We start from the raw sequence: 19,114 nt of genomic DNA on the forward strand, positions 1-19,114 counted from the left end.
CTCAATAGAGTGTTAATGGTAAGGCTTAGTTGTCACAATTTAAATGCTAATGCTCTAAGACAGTGGCCCATCTTGAGTCACTGGAATGTGGCTGTAAATCATCCAGTGGAGACTTTGCTGTGAACTTTTGAAACTGATAGATGTAGAAGCTAAGGGTTGTGCATGAAGGTGATATTCTACTGATGTTCTTAAATTTCTTCTATAGAACAAAGACCTGTCGAGGCTTGCACAATTTTTGGTCTGAGTCTGAAGTATCTCACACTCCTTTTGTGTTAAGGAGAGACTACCCAGATCCTAGTTTGGTACAGTCTTTGTAAAGGAAAGCTGCCAGGCTAACATTGTACCTTAGAAACAACGAAGATGAACACCTTAAAGATGCGCAAGTTAGGGCATCAGCTCAGGGTTGGAGACTAAAAATGTAAAGACATGGAAGAAAATGGTGTGGGGTTTCTCCAAAGCTAGTCCCCTCCCCCCGTCCCCCCAAATTGAAAAATGGGGTGTGTGTGAAATATTTTATTTTCATTTTACATGAATAAAATATTTAAGAGCAGGTGACCATGTACTTAACTCCTCAAAATTATTGTTACTCTTTCAAAACAAAGAACAAAAAAACCTGGGTAACTGGAAGATTGCTATGTAAGTACAGTATCAGATCATTACAGTTCCTGTACACTGAGGACAATCAAATCTCAATTTCAAGCACAAAATACATTTCTGCCTCTAGGGCACACTGCCATTGTCACAAGAGAAGTTGCGTCTTCATCTTGTTACAACACAGTGGGTGGATCTGTCTCTGTCCCCTTGGCTTGACTGGGCCTCAAGAGAACTGGGAGTAGGGGAACGTACAGAGCAACGGAAATTTGTTGCCGCTGCAAATCTGTTGGATCCAAGATTCAAAGGCAGAAATGTAAGTGATGATAGCACTGCTACTGCATTTGACTGGATTACAAAACAAGCAGAACACTTAAGACCAGATGTGCTTTCAAATGTTGCAGAATCCAGAACATCTTTAGTTACTTAGCGCAGGAATGCAGACTGGGATTCTGTCAAACCTCCTGCAACATGGTTGCAAGCCTTTCCGCAGCACAACCTCTGACTCCTCTTGCTTCTCGCCTACTTTGTAACCCTCCATCTTTTGCAGCATGTAGAAGAAAGTGGTCTATGCTTGGAAATACACCAAATCAATAAATAAACGGACACATGAAAGGGTAGAGGAAGTCTGGGGGAACCTTTGGGCCTCCAGATGTTGCTGAACTTACAACTCCCATCAGCCCCAGCAAGCATTGTCAATGGCCAGGCATGATGAGAGCTGTAGTTCAGCAGCAGCTGGAGGGACAAAGGTTCCCCACACCTGGGGGTTAAGAAACTTGTTTCAATCTGGACATACCCCCAGTTTTCAGGTCCATTATAAATCCAATGACAAATATAAACAACTGATCGTGATAGCTGAAAAAAAAAAGATAATGATTGAATTTCATGTAGTATTCATTGCCTTTTGGTCCTCTCCTCCCTGCCACTCTTTTTCTCAGCTTTTTATAAATGGAATTACTAAGTGCTTTATGTCTGCTTGACACAGGAGGGCTGAAATATTTTTTCAGAAGACGTAATTTGTTTTACTGTACTGAAACTGGCAAAAGCAAAAGGGATGCTAGGTTCCTTATAGTTCAGCAGGTTGTAACACCGTTTGTAACAAAAAGTAAATTCAGCTTGTAATTATTGCCTTAATAAACTCTACTTTTAATAAACCAAAGATGATAATTTTATGGGAAACCAAATTGCAGATAATACGTTTTACGTTCCTAAAGCAACAAAGTCATTTCCAGTAAAGGGTGCTAAAAAAAGGAGTACTGCATATTTTCCCCTTTCCTCCAAAGTTTCTGTTCTTCCTGGTGGGGGTTGGGTTGGTTTTAATTTTGCATCTTTACTTGGGGCTTTCCTTTGGCTGCCCCCCCCACAGGCCACATTTCACTGACCTTGCTTCAGACTTTCTTTGAGTGTCTTTGGCTGGCTGGAATGTGCCCTTGAGCGCTGAATTGAAGGATAGAGAGGCATGTGTGAGTATGTGTAGAAACTAGCCCACTGTGCAAAGGTAAAGATTTGTACAGAAAGCAACATGGTCCTTGGGACTGACAAAGGTCCACTCCTCCCATAAGCCTTTGTGGACTATCTTGAATTGCAGATAGATAGATAGATAGATAGATAGATAGATAGATAGATAGATAGATAGATAGATAGATAGATGATACATACATCCATACATGGTTTTTGTAGGGGGGAGGTTTTGTTTACAATGAGTTCATAGGGAAATGACAGTGCAGCAAAGTACTTAATAGTGGCAATTCACAAAACAGTTCTTAACACAGACATCCTGACATTGGTAAGCCAATTAACATATATAATGTGCTAAAAATCCTTTGCAAAAAGGATAGAGTTGAATCCTTCGAAGTGTTGTACTTCAGTGGTTTTGTGTCCCAGTTTTCCTTTGAACCTCCTTTACTCCAAGATCACTTTACAGAGTGTCCTGGGAATCTGAAATGGTCCTCCGCTGGCTTTGAATAGTGTCATTTCTACTGTCAGACTCATGCCCATTTATTATTTTGTGTGGAGGCAGGCCTGTTTTGTCCTATGTGGAATGCAGAAAGACATTGCTGCAGATGATGGCATATATCACCTTGGAAAGATGATCAGGTGAATGAATCCCTGATGTCGATGGCAGCATTAGGTTGTGCTCTAGTGTTACCAGAGTGTATTGGGGGGGGGGCAGAGCTGGCGATTTGGATGTAGCACCAGGCAGAGGCGTAGGAAGGTCAGGTGGTACCCGGTGCAGAAATTTTCTTGTCACCCCCACACATTGATTTTTATTATTATTATTATTATTATTTTGCCTGCAAAAATGGTTTTACGTTATTTCATATTTTCTTCCAAAGGAATGTGGATTCTGGGCCTCTGATAACAAGTAGGCAACTATGGACAGATACTTAAATCTACAGGATGGACTGTGTTTTGGCTTGTGTTATTTTATTTATATTTAAGTGGTTTAAAGGTAAAGGTAAAGGTACCCTGGCCCGTACGGGCCAGTCGTGTCTGACTCTAGGGTTGTGCGGCCATCTCACTTAAGAGGCCGGGGGCCAGCGCTGTCCGGAGACACTTCCGGGTCACGTGGCCAGAGTGACGAAGCTGCTCTGGCGAGCCAACACCAGCACAGCACACGGAAACACCGTTTACCTTCCCGCTAGAAAGCGGTACCTATTTATCTACTTGCACTTAGGGGTGCTTTCGAACTGCTAGGTGGGCAGGAGCTGGGACCGAAAGACGGGAGCTCACCTCGCCACGGGGATTTGAACCGCCGACCATACGATCAGCAAGTCCTAGGCACTGAGGTTTTACCTGCAGCGCCACCCACTGTATTTCCGCAAAGTGGTTTACCAAAACAAAAAAACACCCACAGCTGTAAAATCAAGAAAAATCGGCTGCGTGCAGGGCAAAGGCAAGGCAAGGCCTAATCTACTCGGCCTAGTCTCATTTTCTTCACATCGGTCGACTTTCCAGGACCTGGGAAGCCCAGCGGAGGGTAGGGCAGTAGGGTGGTTCATAAATAACTTTTTTTGTTAAATGCCTGCTCCAAAGGTCTTACCTTACTAAACTAGGGATTATATAGCTATATCTGAAATTACATACATATCAGTTAATATCTTGACCCTGCTCCACTGAATTGAAATTTCAGCCTTCACGACATAGGAAAACGGCCAAGTAAACAGCTATTTTCGTGGAGGAGGGTCAAGATATTAACTGATATGCATGAAATTTCAGATATAGCTATATAATCCCTAGTGTAGTAAGATAAGACCTTCGGAGGAGGCATTTTTTTTTAAAAAAAAGTTTTTTATGAACCGCCCTAGTAGGGCAGTAATTGTTCCTTGATAATTTGTCAGCCCCTCCCATTATGGCACCTGGGGCATGCCCCCGGCCCCCCTTTCCTATGCCCCTGGCACCAGGAGGTGGGGGTACTGCAGGTGTAGTGGGAAATGGGTGAAAAATGCCCTCACTGCTCCTCTGCTGGCAGGTTGCTCTGCTGGATTCTCAGTCCTGTCTGTGAGTGGAAGAAGTCCTTCAGTTAGTGCAGGGCTGGCCAACTCCCAAGAGACTGCAGTCTACTCACCGAGTTAAAAACTGGCAGTGATCTACTCCTTTTTTGGGGTTCAGGTCAAAGTTGCTGAGCTTTTTTTAGGGGGGAGGAGGAAAGCCCAGTGATCTAGATCACGAACTACCTGTTGGACGTGCCTGAGTTAGTGGAAACCTAGTTAGGATCCAATTCATATATTAGATTCTTTATCTTTTTCTTAAGGGTACCTGGTACAAAAGTTTTGGGGGTATTCTTTTCCTTCTGACAGAAATGTGGGCTATTGTAGACCTTATTGATAATAAAACATAATGCTAGAGACTGGGAAAATCTGGTCTCCATCCAGAACCTTAGGAAGCTGCCTATGCAGTTTTCTTTCTATGACACTAGTCTTTGTTTGGGATCGGGTAGAAGAGGGTTGACCTGTGACAGAAGTCCTACAAGGCACACAACACTAGTCTTAGGTATTTCATCTCAGGATTGTGGCCAAGCCATTCATTGCAGTGGTAAATGCAGCAGAAGAACGGTCACGCGTTTTAGCAGGAAGCAGAAATAGTTTTTAATAAATTGTGAAATGAATTCTTCTATAAATTTATTTTTTTAAGTCCACATTGCACCATTTGTTCATAAACTACACTTCTGAGATTGAAGTCTGTTGGATTTTTCTGTTTGTGAACCAAGTGAGCGATAAGCAGGGTGTGTGTGGGGGAACCATTTGTATCAATTCTCTAAATTAAGTAACTGAAATTCCTATTCCACAGCAGCAAGGTTATAAGAAAGCTTTCTCTTTCTGTAAGATGTAGCTACCTCTTCTTTGGAGCTGATTTTTTTTGGGTGCCATTTAAATAACAATATATCTGCAACACTGAGCACATTTTATGATATTGTGGCACAATAACTCACACTTAAATGTCAATAGAGACACTTGAGAGAACCTACAAGGTTCAATAACTTCTGGTGTGGTTTGTTTCTCCTGTCATCGGCCATTATATTTTTTACAGCTTTTAAATTGCTACAGAGAGAAATTGCTTTGGATTATAATGGATGGTTAAGAGGCTGCCAAGGGTACCCTTGCACGGGGTGGATGAAAGTTCAATACTATTTTGGTTTTATGTGTCTAAGTTCTAGGCTATATAGCTTAAATGTAATTTGTTTGACAAATGCATTGGAGTGATACTGGAGTACAAAACTATACTGCGCATTAAAAGAGGCACTGCCAAACCCTTCATCAAATTTTTGGTAGAAGATTAAACTTCAGCCATTATCCTAGTTTTCTGAATATTTGCTTGGAACTTCTACGGGCATTGTCAGCCATGTGACTTTTTGTGGGCTCTAGCAGGGATTGGGCCCAAGAACTGAACTTAATACAAGCTTTTTTCCCTTGGATAATTGTTACTACAAACAAGGATACTGATTTATTGCATAGCTGTTATCCCACTGTAGATTTGTGAAGGATTGTTGACAGGATCCAGAAAGTTCATCAGGTTTCTTAAAAGCAGAGTGTTAGCTTAATTATCAGGTAACATTTGTGTAATTTATTGAAATTGCCTTTTTATACTAGGGTAATTTCCGATATCCTTCTTTTTGTCCAACCATGTGAGGTAGGTTAGACTGTCGGATAGTGAGTTGCCCAGGGCCTTTCAATAAACTTCATGGTTGAACAGAACTTTGAACCTGAGTCCCTCCATCACCAAGCTTTATATGCACTCAGCACATTTGTATAATTTAGTTTTGCTCCAAAGGAAACTGCAAAGTAAACTTGACTCCAAAGATTGCATTGGACAAATGAAAAATAATTTCTCTGTTCTCTCCTCCAAAAAACCCCAAAAAAAACAATTATGGAGAGTCCTCTGATAATCTGAAGCCAGTCTGGGGGTATTGGAGAGAGAGAGAGAGGGAGAGAGAGGGAGAGAGAATTCTCCCAGTTATTTTTATTTTATATTTATATTTATACCCCGCCCTCCCCAGCCAAGACCAGGCTCAGGGTGGCTAACAACCACTAATAAAAGCAAGTTGATTAAAATACAATTAAAAAAACAAGATTAAAATACAATACAGTTAGTAGAATGGTCTTCACACACAGTGGAATTTTAGGATCCAAAGGCTGTGGAATTCATACTTTTGATTTACAACAACTCTCTGCTCATGGGTAAGTGTCTATTTCAGTATGCCCCAAAGATTTTTATTTATTTATTTTAATATTTATTTCGATACCGCTTTATATTTTTAATAGAAATCTCAAAGCGTTTTCAGAATATTAAATCAATAAAACAATAGCCAGGCGATGTTCCTCCTGCCTCCTCTTCAAACTAAAGGTGTTTTTTTTTTAAAAAAGAAACTAAAGGTATAGTAATTGAGAAATAACAGATTTTGTTAGAGCTACATGGCATCCAGAAGCAGAAAAACTCCTGTCAGGCAAAGATTTCAGTTTGAATCCAGGCCCTCCAGTAGCTCTGATATTAGTAACTAAGAACGAGGTTTTTAAATGGCCTTAATTTAATTGTCCTGTGTTTCACCAACAGAAAACCCCACTTTTTCACAGTGATTTGCCTCAAGAAAGAAAGAACATTAGCAGATATATCACATGCATTTTCTTTGGGATGTCTAAAGCATGTTTGTAAAGATTAGCTATGTTTGTAAAGGTTGAAGTTGGAGAAATACAATAATGGTCATTGCAGCAACAAAACCTACCTAGAAGATTCATAACTTAGAACCATTGCTTAGGAAATGGGAATGGGTGCGGGATCACGTATCTCTCTATTCTGTCCCTTCCCTTTTGTACTGAAATTTCCCTGTCTTCTCCTAACCTGGTTTGGAATTAAGTGCGCCGATGCACCATAACTGAAAGTTGTCTAAATACAGTGTAGAAATAAAATAAAACATGTGATCATGCAAATGTGTAGTGTACAATTTGGGCGAATTTGTATGAGTAGGGGTACATGATCTTTCAGCTAGGTACCGAATCCCTATGCTATGGTACATTATTAAATGCACACTGATCAAAAGATTTATAAATACAGGAAATTTGACAAAATGGTGACAAAATGTTATCTTACTTAGTTTTAACAAAAATATTTAATTGCAATGAAAATATTTAATTTAACGCTGTTGCACTTGTGCTCTGCTGGCAGGCTTCCCATAGACATTTGTTTTAACATGTTTTTAATCTTGTATTTTTAAATTGCTATAACTCACCATGAAACCTTATGGTGAAGGGCAGGTAAGTGATTGAATAGAAAATAATAATTTGTTTGGTTATTGTGGGAACAGGATTCTGAACTAGATGGGTCTTTGGCCTGAACTCCTTGGGTTCTTACTTAATTACTGCTTTTTAGCCATACTATTTTTTCTTGTTGTGTAATAGGGCTTTAGGCATTTCTTCAATATATAAACTTTCTGGTACATGGGCAGACTTAACAGAGCTTTTCTTTCTGTCCATTGTTGGGGGTTATGTTAGCGTTTAAAATTTTAAGTGTGAGACATTCGCAGGGATTGTTTTTGCATCAAATAGCACAATGTGAGTGTTGCTGGAAGCATAACAAAACTTTATGGACTGGGAATTACTATAGGAAATGCATATCTTGATTATGTTTTTGTAACTAAATGTTTAAATCTTAAATGCTCTGTTATAGGGATTGCTTTACAGTATCACCAGAATATTGTAAATGCCAGCTCCATATGGCTTACAAATAACAGATGGCACTGGGGCTTATATAAAACATACAAAATTCTAATTATTATTTTCTTTTCTTCCATTATCACTTTCCATAGACGTATAGAAGACTTGTTTGTGTTGCTGAATAAAGCCTAAGGTTTATGGTCTGGTCCTTTAACTGCAAGTAAAAAAGCTACTTGTAAACTTTATCCGGGCCTCAATGCTGTACTTGCTATTTTAGCACTAGCCTCCCCTCTTCCCCTCTTACTGGGCCAAAAGACTAGCAACAACCACATCAGTTTCCTCCAAATGTTAAGTAAAAATTGCGCCCCGTAATGTTGACAAAAACACGTGTTAATAAAGAGTTTATCTATGCAGATGAAGCTCCCACCTGTAAGGAATGGGTGCTCTTATGTTGGATTGCACCATGTTATTGGATCTTGTTCATTTCAGTGGACTGAACCTATTATTTATTTACTTTTAAGATTTCTTACCTGCTGCTCACCACAAGGTCCCAGGGCATATAAAAACATAAAGACCATTCTACTTATGTTTGCTGTGTCTGCCTTCAGGATATGTTCCTTTATCTTTATCTATGGACATAGCCAGGATTTTTGTTGGGGGGGGGAGGAACTTTTGTTTGGGGGGGAGAACTGATGTGATTGTCCAGTTAGTTAAGTATTTCTATTGTTTTACTTGATCTAGGGGGGACGGCTGCTCTCCCTGCTCCCCTTGGCTATGCCCATGTCTTTATCTCACGTGCTGGGGGGGGTCTGAGGAAGTAGTTGTTTTGTCTGCCAGAGTTAATATACGTACTATTAAATGTGTTAGCATGTGCTGTAGGACTCTATCTCCCCCCCCCCCCCAATTATTAGGTATATCCAGAGTTATAAGCTTATTCTTCTCTTAAGAATTTAGAAATAAATGTCCCTAAGATATACCACCCAGAAATCTTTCCTTAAGTCACTTTGGCTCTGGGATCCAGAAGCATCTACAGGCTTTTAAACTTAATTACAAGGGTGGTTTGGCCCTATAAAGATAATTATCCCTATCTTCTCTAAGTCACAAGGCCTGCTAACAATTGCATTCGGCCTCAGTGGGTTGGCCTGCGTCCATTTCTCAACCATTGTATGTTAGATGTTACATCTTTGTGTGCGCTTTGTGTTAGGCATACATATGATTTGACAAGCATATTAATTTTCCTCTTTTAGGTATTTGCAGGATATTGATTATCGTAGTGGTACAGTGTCATAAAATATTTCAGCTCCAGTATAGTAAATGCCAATTAAAGATTTTATCATACTTATCTTGGCATATATGTTTCAAATCATTCAAACAGACCTCCTAAAAACTGGACACCACTAATTTGTCCAACTTTACAGTTTATCACAGCTACCTTTAAATTATGAAGGCATTTAGCAGTGGTTGGGCCTTTAGACTTGTTTGACATGCATAAACGAACACTGATTAGCGTGTTTCATTCCGCTAGGGAATGGTTATGCTCTATGTTCTAAGCTGACAGTATCTGAGCCCTATTTTAGCCCTGAGTCAAAGGAGTTTCTTAGGGAACTTGACAGCATACTAGCACCATTGCAAGCTAAACTTCATGTTGCTGATCCTCATTAAGAAAATCGGTTGTCCCATTAGTGCAAGGACCTCTGCTTGCACAATGGGACTTCCTCTCAACCTGTTCTGGGGTTTTCCCTAGGCCTCCAGATCAGGGGACATGTGGGAAGAGGAAAGAGAAGTCATCCCATTCTTCAGGCAGAGTGAGTCCTTGCACGAATAAGACTTCTTTGTTGAATGCAACCCAAGAGTTGATTGGTGTTGGTCAAAATCTGAAGACTACTCAGCCTGCCCATGTTTTGTTGATCCCATTCCCAGTTATTGGAATTTTGCAGTGTAGATACATTTATTTAAGGCTACTCAAACACAAATGTTCTGTATGAACCTGTGGCACAGATTTCCCCTTCCTCTCCTCTCCACTGCTTGCACCCCCCTTCCAAATCACTCTGTCCTGTAATGTTTCAAAGCTGCAGATGGGAGAAGAGTCCAGTTGTTCAAGTGGAAGTCCATTGCGCTAGTGGACAGGCACAGTTGACTATCGTGAGAAACATGAGATTTATTGCTGAGAGTAGTAGTCTTATCCCTGCACTGCAAGATGATGTAGTAAGGGGGACAGAGGCCTCCATGTCCTGTCACTTAGTGTTCATTAGCTAAAATACCATGCTCTGGGTTTATAAATTATAAAACCATGGTTTAAATGTACATGGTTCTTTTTCAGTACCCACTCGCTGGAATATTTTATGGATTGTAGCCTTCTGAAGATACACTAAACAGATCCTATTTCCAGGCAGGGAGATACTTAACTCCTTAGGTTTTGCAAGATGCTATAGAGTGTAAAGCACTATTATGGTTACATACAGTGTTAACTCAGTTGGTTTTAATGTGGTCATTACTACTGCCAAGTGCAAATGCTTCCATTGTAGAGAGACAAAGTGGCTAACAGCATGTTGTTAACATTGTGTAAAATGCTAGCATAATCCCAGCCATTGTTGGCAGTTTCGTTGATCTGTCAGATGGAGCAGAACCCACCTCCCCTTTCATTTCTTTTCCTCCCCTAGAGCTTTAGTCTCAGAAGCCCTAGCAGGAATAAAGTGCATTATTTCTGTCTATTGCATGGGGAAGGTAGTAGAAACCCGTTACTTTTAGACAGCTGCCTTTTGACAAAAGCACAAACACTTTTTTGCATGCTGTCTTCATCTGTTACCATCATGTGATCTTTCTCCCTGTATAAGATGTTAGCTTTGCATAATCTGTATAGTAAATGACAACATGCCCACAACTACATACTGTTTGGGAGTGTACTTGCGCACATTTTGTTCAGGCTGCACTGGTTACTACAGTATGTTGCTTTTGCCCTGGGACAGGCCTGCCAGCCAGACTCCTAGGGGCAAAGAATCTGTTATAATAACCGTTTAATATGTTAGCTGTCTGACCTAAACTGACACCAGTCAGGAAATTCCAGCTAAGAAATGGGAGCCTGCTTCAACATGGAATTTCCTGGTTTCCGTCAAAATAAGTCTCTCTGTTGTTGTTGTGTTAATTTCTTTTAAAAACACATTTAATAGCCTTATAAAAATATGCACTTTCCAGGGAACTTGTAATGTGTCTCCATTTGGAAAATTATTAAGAACTTCCATTTATAAGCCCTCTTACTGTGTTTTGTTCAAGAGTGCAACACCTAATTTCATGTCTGCATATGGAATGTGCAATTAATTGTGATAGGGGTGCGCATGTTTCACAATGGCAAATATTTGCAGTAGGGGTAGAGCTGTGAGGGCAACCCGTAAGTGAAAGTTAAATAAAATTTCTGCTAAGCACAGCTGGACCACACAGTGTTTATGAACTAATCATCTGCTAAATTCAGACTTGTTAAAATTGGAAGCTGTGTAATTTATAAGAGCACAAAGCAACTGTAACTACTTTTTTTTTCAGTCTTGTAACTCAAATGGTGTAATTGATTTCTCTTCTACAGACACATACCTTTTTTGGGTGGTATTAAACTTCACTCAGGGTCTGAGACCTCATAAGCCCATATTTCAAGCTGCAGTGAATTTTTATAGCCAAGTTATAAATCCCTGGAAAAATATGCCTTTTTATAACTAGCTGTGACAGAACTTTAACTACTGATCCATGAATACCAGCATGACCACAGTCCAGTTTATTGTAGCCGTAGCAGAGAGGCACTAGTCTGTTGAAAGAATCAATCCATTTCAGTTTTTCCTCATTTCAACTCTGCTTTTGAGAAGAGTTTCTCTTGTTAATGTGAGGTTTCTAAGTAATTTTATTGGCGCGTTACTTGCATCACACACTCACCAGTTAAAGACTGCATTCTCAGAAACGTGTCTGCAACTTTTATTCTGTGGGCATAAATATCTTGATTTTTACAGTGGCAATATCCAAATTTCAGATAATGTCATCAGCTTTTAACACTTTAGAAGTGGGGCTACATTTGAATGTTAAGTGGGGCTACAAGTAATGTTAAATGGGGCAGAAAATTTTAAAAATCCATCCTTTTGTTCCGCAAGAGTATTTCTCATTTGTTACCCCCACCCCACCCCCAGCACAGAGGTGGCTTACATGTGGCTCTCCACATGTTGGACTCAGCATCTTCCATCTGCTGCAGCCAGCATGGCCAGTGTTGAGAGATAGGGGGAGCTGTAGTCCAAAAATGTCTGGAGGACCACAGGTTAGTCATCACTCAAATATATTTTCCTGTTCATTTTTTTTTAATGTACATTTAGTAAAGGTAAAGGTAAAGGTACCCCTGCCCGTACGGGCCAGTCTTGCCAGACTCTAGGGTTGTGCGCTCATCTCACTCTATAGGCCGGGAGCCAGCGCTGTCCGCAGACACTTCCGGGTCACGTGGCTAGCGTGACAAGCTGCATCTGGCGAGCCAGCACAGCACACGGAAACGCCGTTTACCTTCCCGCTGGTAAGCGGTCCCTATTTATCTACTTGCACCCAGGGGTGCTTTCGAACTGCTAGGTGGGCAGGAGCTGGGACCGAACGACAGGAGCGCACCCCGCCACAGGGATTCGAACCGCCGACCATGCGATCGGCAAGACCTAGGCGCTGAGGTTTTACCCACAGCGCCACCCGCGTCCCTAATGTACATTTACATTATTTTAATTTGTCATTGAATCAAAATAAAGTGCCGGGCCAACTATCTTACCTTTCTTTTCAAAGTTATTTTTAATGTTAAAAAAAAAGTGTGTGTGACAAGAAGTTGCAGCAGAGCAAAATTCAGTTCCATTCTTTTCTGTTTTTCTTTTTAATATTTTTTTTGCATCTTTCCTCTTTGAAGTACCTGCTTTCACTCCCCTCATATTCCTGAAATCCACAGCTGATAGGCACCTATGCCCCTGCCATAAGTTACTGTCCCACAAAGTGATAGATCTAATCTTCTCTTTGGAAATAGCATGCAAAATAGGGGGAATCTAGGGATACAAACCAATTTTTCTCTACATTCATGCAACTGTTGTAAGTTACAAAACATTTCCTAGATCGCAGCTTCCAGTTCTTCAGTAACAAGGCTTGTGCGTTCCAGCATGGCTTATTTTATTTTATGATCCATCCCTCCTCACATTTGGCCCTAGAGAAACATAGTAGCTGGAAGTGTCTACACCATGGGTAGGCAAACTAAGGCCCGGGGGCCGGATCCGGCCCAATCGCCTTCTAAATCCGGCCCGCAGATGGTCCGGGAATCAGTGTGTTTTTACATGAGTAGAATGTGTCGTCTTATTTAAAATGCATCTCTGGGTTATTTGTGGGGGCCTGCCTGGTGTTTTTACATGAGTAGAATGTGTGCTTTTATTTCAAATGCATTTGTGGGGCATAGGAACTCGTTCATTTTTCCCCCCTTCAAAATATAGTCCGGCCCCCCACAAGGTCTGAGGGACGGTAGATATGCCCCCTGCTAAAAAAGTTTGCTGACCCCTTTACACTGTGCAGATTTACGCCCACTTAATCAGGAGTTTGAGCACAGGTGCTCTTTCTGTTCAGTATGGACCCAGTAGCATGATCCTAAGCCTGTTTTCTCTGAGCTTCTGCCCTCCTAAATAATGTTTTAAGCCTAACGTGCCTTCCTGGTCTGAGCCAAGGTGCTTTTAGCCTTGCTGAAACAGGTATCTGCTCACTTCTACAGTATCCAACATTTGTAGTGTACATCTGTTTTGTCATTTTTAGGGTTCACTTCACAGTGGGTCCAGTGCTGAATCTGGGTTCCAGGCTGGACTCTGCCATTGCATGCACTTGCTGCATAGCCTAGTTCTAGTTTTTAGCCTTGCATCCCAGTCTGCAAAAAATGAAACAGTTGAAGGACTGCTGTAAAGTCCAAACGAGAAGAAGGTGGTAAATCATTTTCCTTGCTAAAAGCTGTATATGTGTGATAAAAATTAAAACATAGTAGCTCAAATGGAAGCTCTGCTCCTTTTTAGAAGTGATTGGCTACTGCAGGAGGAGAGAATAAATTACTATATGCTGTTGTGGGGGATTCTGTTTTGAAGCATACAGCTTACCTACCCACCAGGAGTTTCATATTCATAATGAGCACCCACGCAATTCTTTCTCTCTCTCTCTCTTTTTAATAAATAATGTTTATTAAATATTTTCTTGAATTAGCTCCAGTTTGACCTGCTACGCTACGAGCTGGTATTTAACACCCTGTGAAACAATCTCATGCCATGCCTGTTTATTTATCTTGAGATAAATGCAGCCTCCTTTCTTGCTACTGAGCATCGCAATTTGTTCAGTTGGGACAATGCTTAATGACTAGTATCAGTACGGTTGATATTTCGGGTGAATGCGGGTAGGTTTGGCATATAATGTGGCTCTGTGGAATTGTTACATTTGTATCATGCACCTTAAAAATGGCCTGGAAGAAAAGACCTAATGCTTCAATTGTTTATTCCCATCTTCCTTTAAAATTAGCTTATTTTTATATACTAATTGTTAGTCTCCTCTGCCCTCAGACCCCCCCCCCCTTGTAGCCTTGACTGCTAGCCAGCAGACAGTGAAACATTTGAGAGATGTGCCGTTGCAGAGTGGGTGATGCACTGTGAGATTTCTGGAAACAGAAGCCCGTTTTCAGTTATCGCCAATTAACGTTTCCCTTCCGATTTGCAGGAATTGGGTAGCCTTTGTGCATTAGGTGCAACTTCTGCGCTATGGGAAAGAGAAACAGGAGGACAGCAGATAGTTCGTCCTCTGAAGAGGAGGAGGAATATGTTGTGGAGAAGGTTCTAGACAGGCGTGTTGTGAAGGGTCAAGTGGAGTATCTTCTCAAGTGGAAAGGATTCTCTGAGTAAGTCCAACTTTCCTTCTGACGTGGGCTTTGAGCTTTCTTGTTAGCAGAGCTCCAGGCAGTGCTTCAAATTTAACTTCCGTTGCCCTCTTTCAAGCTTTCCTTAAAAACAAAAAAACCTTCATGGGTGGGAGCTTGCTTTCCTCACTCCAGACAAGAGTGGCGTGCATCCATTTAAATGAGTGGGTCACGAGGCGAGGGCCTGGGACCTTAAAGCGTGTTTTGGAAATCCTGGCATCTGCGTTCCCTCTCTCACTTCACAGAGTTGGTAGTTCCACTTGAGTTATTCACCAGCACTATTGTCTAAATAGTTTTCCTCCTCATTTGAGGTTTCTGATTTGGGAGGGCATTTTGATCAAATACTCTTGTGGATTGCTTTAAACGGCTGCTTTGGAAAAGGAACGTTAATCCTCTTCCCCTCCCTTCAGGGCTGTGTTGTCCAAGCACAGAATTTGGTGCTGGGTGTGAAATTTGAGTATCCCGAATATCTCTGCTATGATTTTTGATTTTTCAAAAATACAACTTTCTAGCTGTTAAGGATATTAAGATAAGCTTGAAAGTTGTCAGCAAAGGTTGTTGAATCTCAAACACCGAGATGAGCTGAGAAGAATTCCCAGGAACCAAATCAGTAGCTTCAGCATACTTTGGCCCTCTCCACAATTACCAGAATTGAAATAGATTTATACAAAGCAAAAATATGCAAAATGCATAATTTGCACAGGGTGCAGAGCTTAAGTTAACTTAGTATGTCATTTTGATTGATTTCATATTTTTTTTAAAGCACAGCCCTTCTCATTAGTCCCAGTACAAAAGAACTGCTCTAAAAAGGATTTTTGTCAATGTATGTGTTTGTATGTATATGTACCCTGGGTATTTGTCCTGGGTTCTGGCAGCCGGTTTTACGGTTCCATGAAGGACAGCCGTGATTCATTATGTAAGAGTCCAGATTTGAGGCCATGGTGTTTAAATGGATGCACACTACCTGATTCTGGGAAGGCAAGTTATCAAGCAGACACTGACACATTGCCCTGCTGTGCAGCATTTGAGAGGGTATTTCTTCATCAGCACCACATCAAAAAAGAGCACTTTGGGCTTGCGGTGATTCAGTTGTTCAAAATGATTCTGTGTCCCTTAGACCATGCTCAGTTTGAAAATATAAAAGTAAATAATTTCCAAGGGAAATAGCCTTAGATGCAGCTCACACGTAATGCTAAACTGTTACTTAGTGCTATGTGGATGAGCCTCTCTGAACCTGAGCAAAGTGTTCTGCTTGTGGGCTTCTGCCTTATTTCTCCTTTTGTGGGGCTGGGAGGAGTCCTTCTGTTTAGTTTAGCTTCACTGTCAAAGAATCTTGACTTAGCATTACATATGAACCAGGAATCCTGGCTTGCAGCTCACGGTGCTTCATTGCCAAACAAAGCCAGCCTCAAAGTATGGGCTTGTTTAACTAAGAATTGCTTTAAACTGGGATCCCTGGTTTGTATGCAACACTAAACTGAGATCCTTTGAAAGCAAAACTAAACTTGCCAAAGGTCTTCCTTCTGGCTGAAGAAGAGGTGGGGACTTGAGAGGCTAACACTTTGTTTGGGCTTGTGGAGAGTCAGCCACATAGCACTAAACTGTGGTTGAGCATTGTGTGGAATCGTAACCATTGCTTCAGTGTTTCAATATGCTTTTGCTGCAACCTGTAATCTCATATACTGGACACAAACTAACCCAGTTAGTCTAAAGTGACCTTTTCCTCTATTACCACCCAACTTTTTCCTTTTTGCTTTGTTTCAACATCAAGCCTGAAAGAGGGCTCTTTGAAATGTGAATGTTTGCTCATTTAGTTGAACCTAATAATGATATGATTAAACTGTTCCTATTTAATCTGTGTTCAGTTAGTATCTCTGGTACTGTTCTTAGAACAGCTTGTATCTAAGACAAGGCTATATTCTCAGAAATAAATCCCTTGCATTGTAGGCATTCTTGCAGCTATGGTATATAGGAAGCCTCCCTGTATGTAAGTGACGGTGTGATTAATTCCTTTATTACAAATATCTCTAAACGCTGCTAATGTTGTTCCTAATGTAAAAATGGGGAAATCTCTCATAGAGTATGTAACCCTTTAAATAAAAATACCTCCTAGAACCAGGGCTGGTAAGATGTTTCAAATGCAAGTGTTAGAAACTGATTTTTTAGGAAACAGTCCTGTGCAAGGGTCAAGGTGGCCGGGAAGAATTACAATTTCTTAAGCAGCTGCATTGGATTTTTAGAAATCAGGGCAATGTTGTGCTTAGAATTCTTCCCACTGCAGCTGAAACCAATCACAAATTGCCACAGAATTCTGTTTAAGCCCTCAGAGATTCAAACAACTCTTACTCTATGAGTAATCATCGTGAGGATCAGGTCTTCTGAATTGGTTTTCTAAGTGTCCAGTCTTCCCTAAAAACCTGGAACAGTTTTTTCTCCATACACAGATTTTATGGTGCAGGGTAATTCTTCACTCAGTTCTTAATTGATGTCTGTGATCACTAAATGGGAACTTTTTCAACTTTTTCTGTTTGTTATTTTGTCCCCCATTGTTGTCCTTCTTTTACTATATCAGGGAGCATAATACTTGGGAACCTGAGAAGAACCTTGACTGCCCTGAACTGATTTCTGAGTTTATGAAAAAATACAAAAAAATGAAGGAAGGTGAGAACAAGCCTCGGGAGAAATCAGAGAGTGCCAAGCGGAAGTCGAGCCTTGCCAACAATTCTGAGGACATCAAAGCCAAAAAGAAGAGAGAGGTGAGCTTTTCGCCTTGGCATTTTTCACTTCCAGAGGTTTGCCCCATTCAGTGATTCCAGCACTGGATGTATGTGTGTATGCTGGTGGCACTCGACTTGGCAGTTTAAAATTTCATCCTAAAAAACCTTAGGATTTTAAGTTTAAAAATCAAGGACTTGAGATGTTGCGTCCCCAGAGCAAAGCTTCAGGTTGGCTGTGCTTCATTGTGCCAGTTTTCATACCCCTCTCAGGGAAAACTACCCTGTAAAACAGGATGAGCTAATTGCCACCACTCATTGTAAAGAAAAGAATCGCTAAAATAATTATGGCCTTTAAAATATAATAAAGATTAACAATCAAGCAGGGAGCCTCACAGTACTATCTAGAGCAGATTAAGATCGGAAGAAATGCAATTTACTGTTTGAACGCCTGGCTAAAGCAAAATCCTTTTTAACGCACTCTTCTAACTGTGACAGTAAACAAGCTCACAAATCAACGTAGAGAGTTGTGTGTGTGTGTGTTTGGGAACAGCTTGTTTTTTTGTGATTGTGTTCTGCTGAATTTTCTGTCACTTTTCTTTGTAAGGAGTAGCCTTAACATAAAAGAAACTTGGGGGGGGAAGGGAGGGGAAGCAATTTCAAGACCCATGGTTCAGGAATCACCTGCTAAGAATGTACTGCCCAAATGGCTAACCTCTGCTGCTGTAACAGCAGGGTGCTCAGAGCAGATGTGCCACAGCAGGTAAGGAAGGGAAAGCTTGTTCTGAAGTTAGCCTCATATGAGTTCTGAAGCCACACCCTGCACTGAGTGAGGTAGAATGGATCTTTCACAACTGCTGTGTCCTTACAGTCAAAGGTCCTCCTTACCTTTGAGAAGGTCACAGGAGAATAATATTTCAAGATTACTTGGTGTTATGCTGATATTTTGTTAGGTAGTTTGTTGTTGAAATATTATCATGGATTGTTTAACTTGTGATGAATTAATAGAATCTTAATAGTTTTATGGAATTGTTTTGATATTTTTGCTATTACTGCTTTTAATTTTGTGTTAGCTGCATTGGGCTTTCTACAAAAATATTAGATATTGTTCAGTTTCTGTTAATTGATTCTCATGGGAAACTTGCAGATTCGGGCTTCAAACAATTAACTCAAGGCCGTGTCAATTTACTCTTGGCAGAAAGCCCAGGTCAGCTTGACCTAGAAACTGCTTACTCTGATTGGTTAACGACCAGCATTCAACTCTTAACTAGGGATTGCTAGCTCAGTTTGATGTGAGGTGTGTTAGGAGTAGAAGTGCTGTGTATGGTTTTGAGAGAGAGAGAGAAAGAGAGGATTTATTTTGCTTTTATTTGTATACAGAAACTCTGCTGGTTTTATTTTCTCCTTTTTAATAAATCCTGTAAATAGTTATTCTGAGTCTAGCTGACTAGTCATTACTGCCGCAACTAGCTTCTTCGCTGTGCAGGAAAACTCTGCTACGTTTGGGCTAAAGCCAATAGGGCTATGCCTGACACTTCAAAGTTCCAAGAGGTTATGGGTATTGTGCTGCCAGCCTGAGTTGCGGTGGTGTCAGCATCAACGGCGTTGGTTCCAGTAGTTCCAGAAGTTGTTGTTCCTGGCTGGTTCCTGACCGTGGTGAGCTGGTGACGCAGCGGACAGAAGGACAACAGCTGCAGCGTGTGAGTGCTGGGTGCTGTGGTTCCTGTTCTCTCTCTCGG

General features: G+C 40.9%; 1 protein-coding gene across 2 annotated transcripts in view; it reads left to right on the forward strand.

Annotated features, from left to right (window-relative positions):
• CBX5 (chromobox 5) overlaps nt 1-19,114 on the forward strand; it is a 50,893-nt gene that overhangs the window by 14,171 nt on the left and 17,608 nt on the right. For both annotated transcript variants that reach the window (XM_081899034.1, XM_081899033.1), the window contains exons 2-3: nt 14,466-14,643; nt 17,234-17,417. In XM_081899034.1, the coding sequence (XP_081755160.1) occupies nt 14,507-14,643; nt 17,234-17,417 (321 nt within the window). In that variant the 5' untranslated portion in view covers nt 14,466-14,506. The remainder of the gene's footprint in view (nt 1-14,465; nt 14,644-17,233; nt 17,418-19,114) is intronic.

The sequence above is a fragment of the Podarcis melisellensis genome (assembly GCF_964234715.1).
Source record: "Podarcis melisellensis genome assembly, chromosome: 2".
Taxonomy (NCBI): Eukaryota; Metazoa; Chordata; class Lepidosauria; order Squamata; family Lacertidae; genus Podarcis; species Podarcis melisellensis.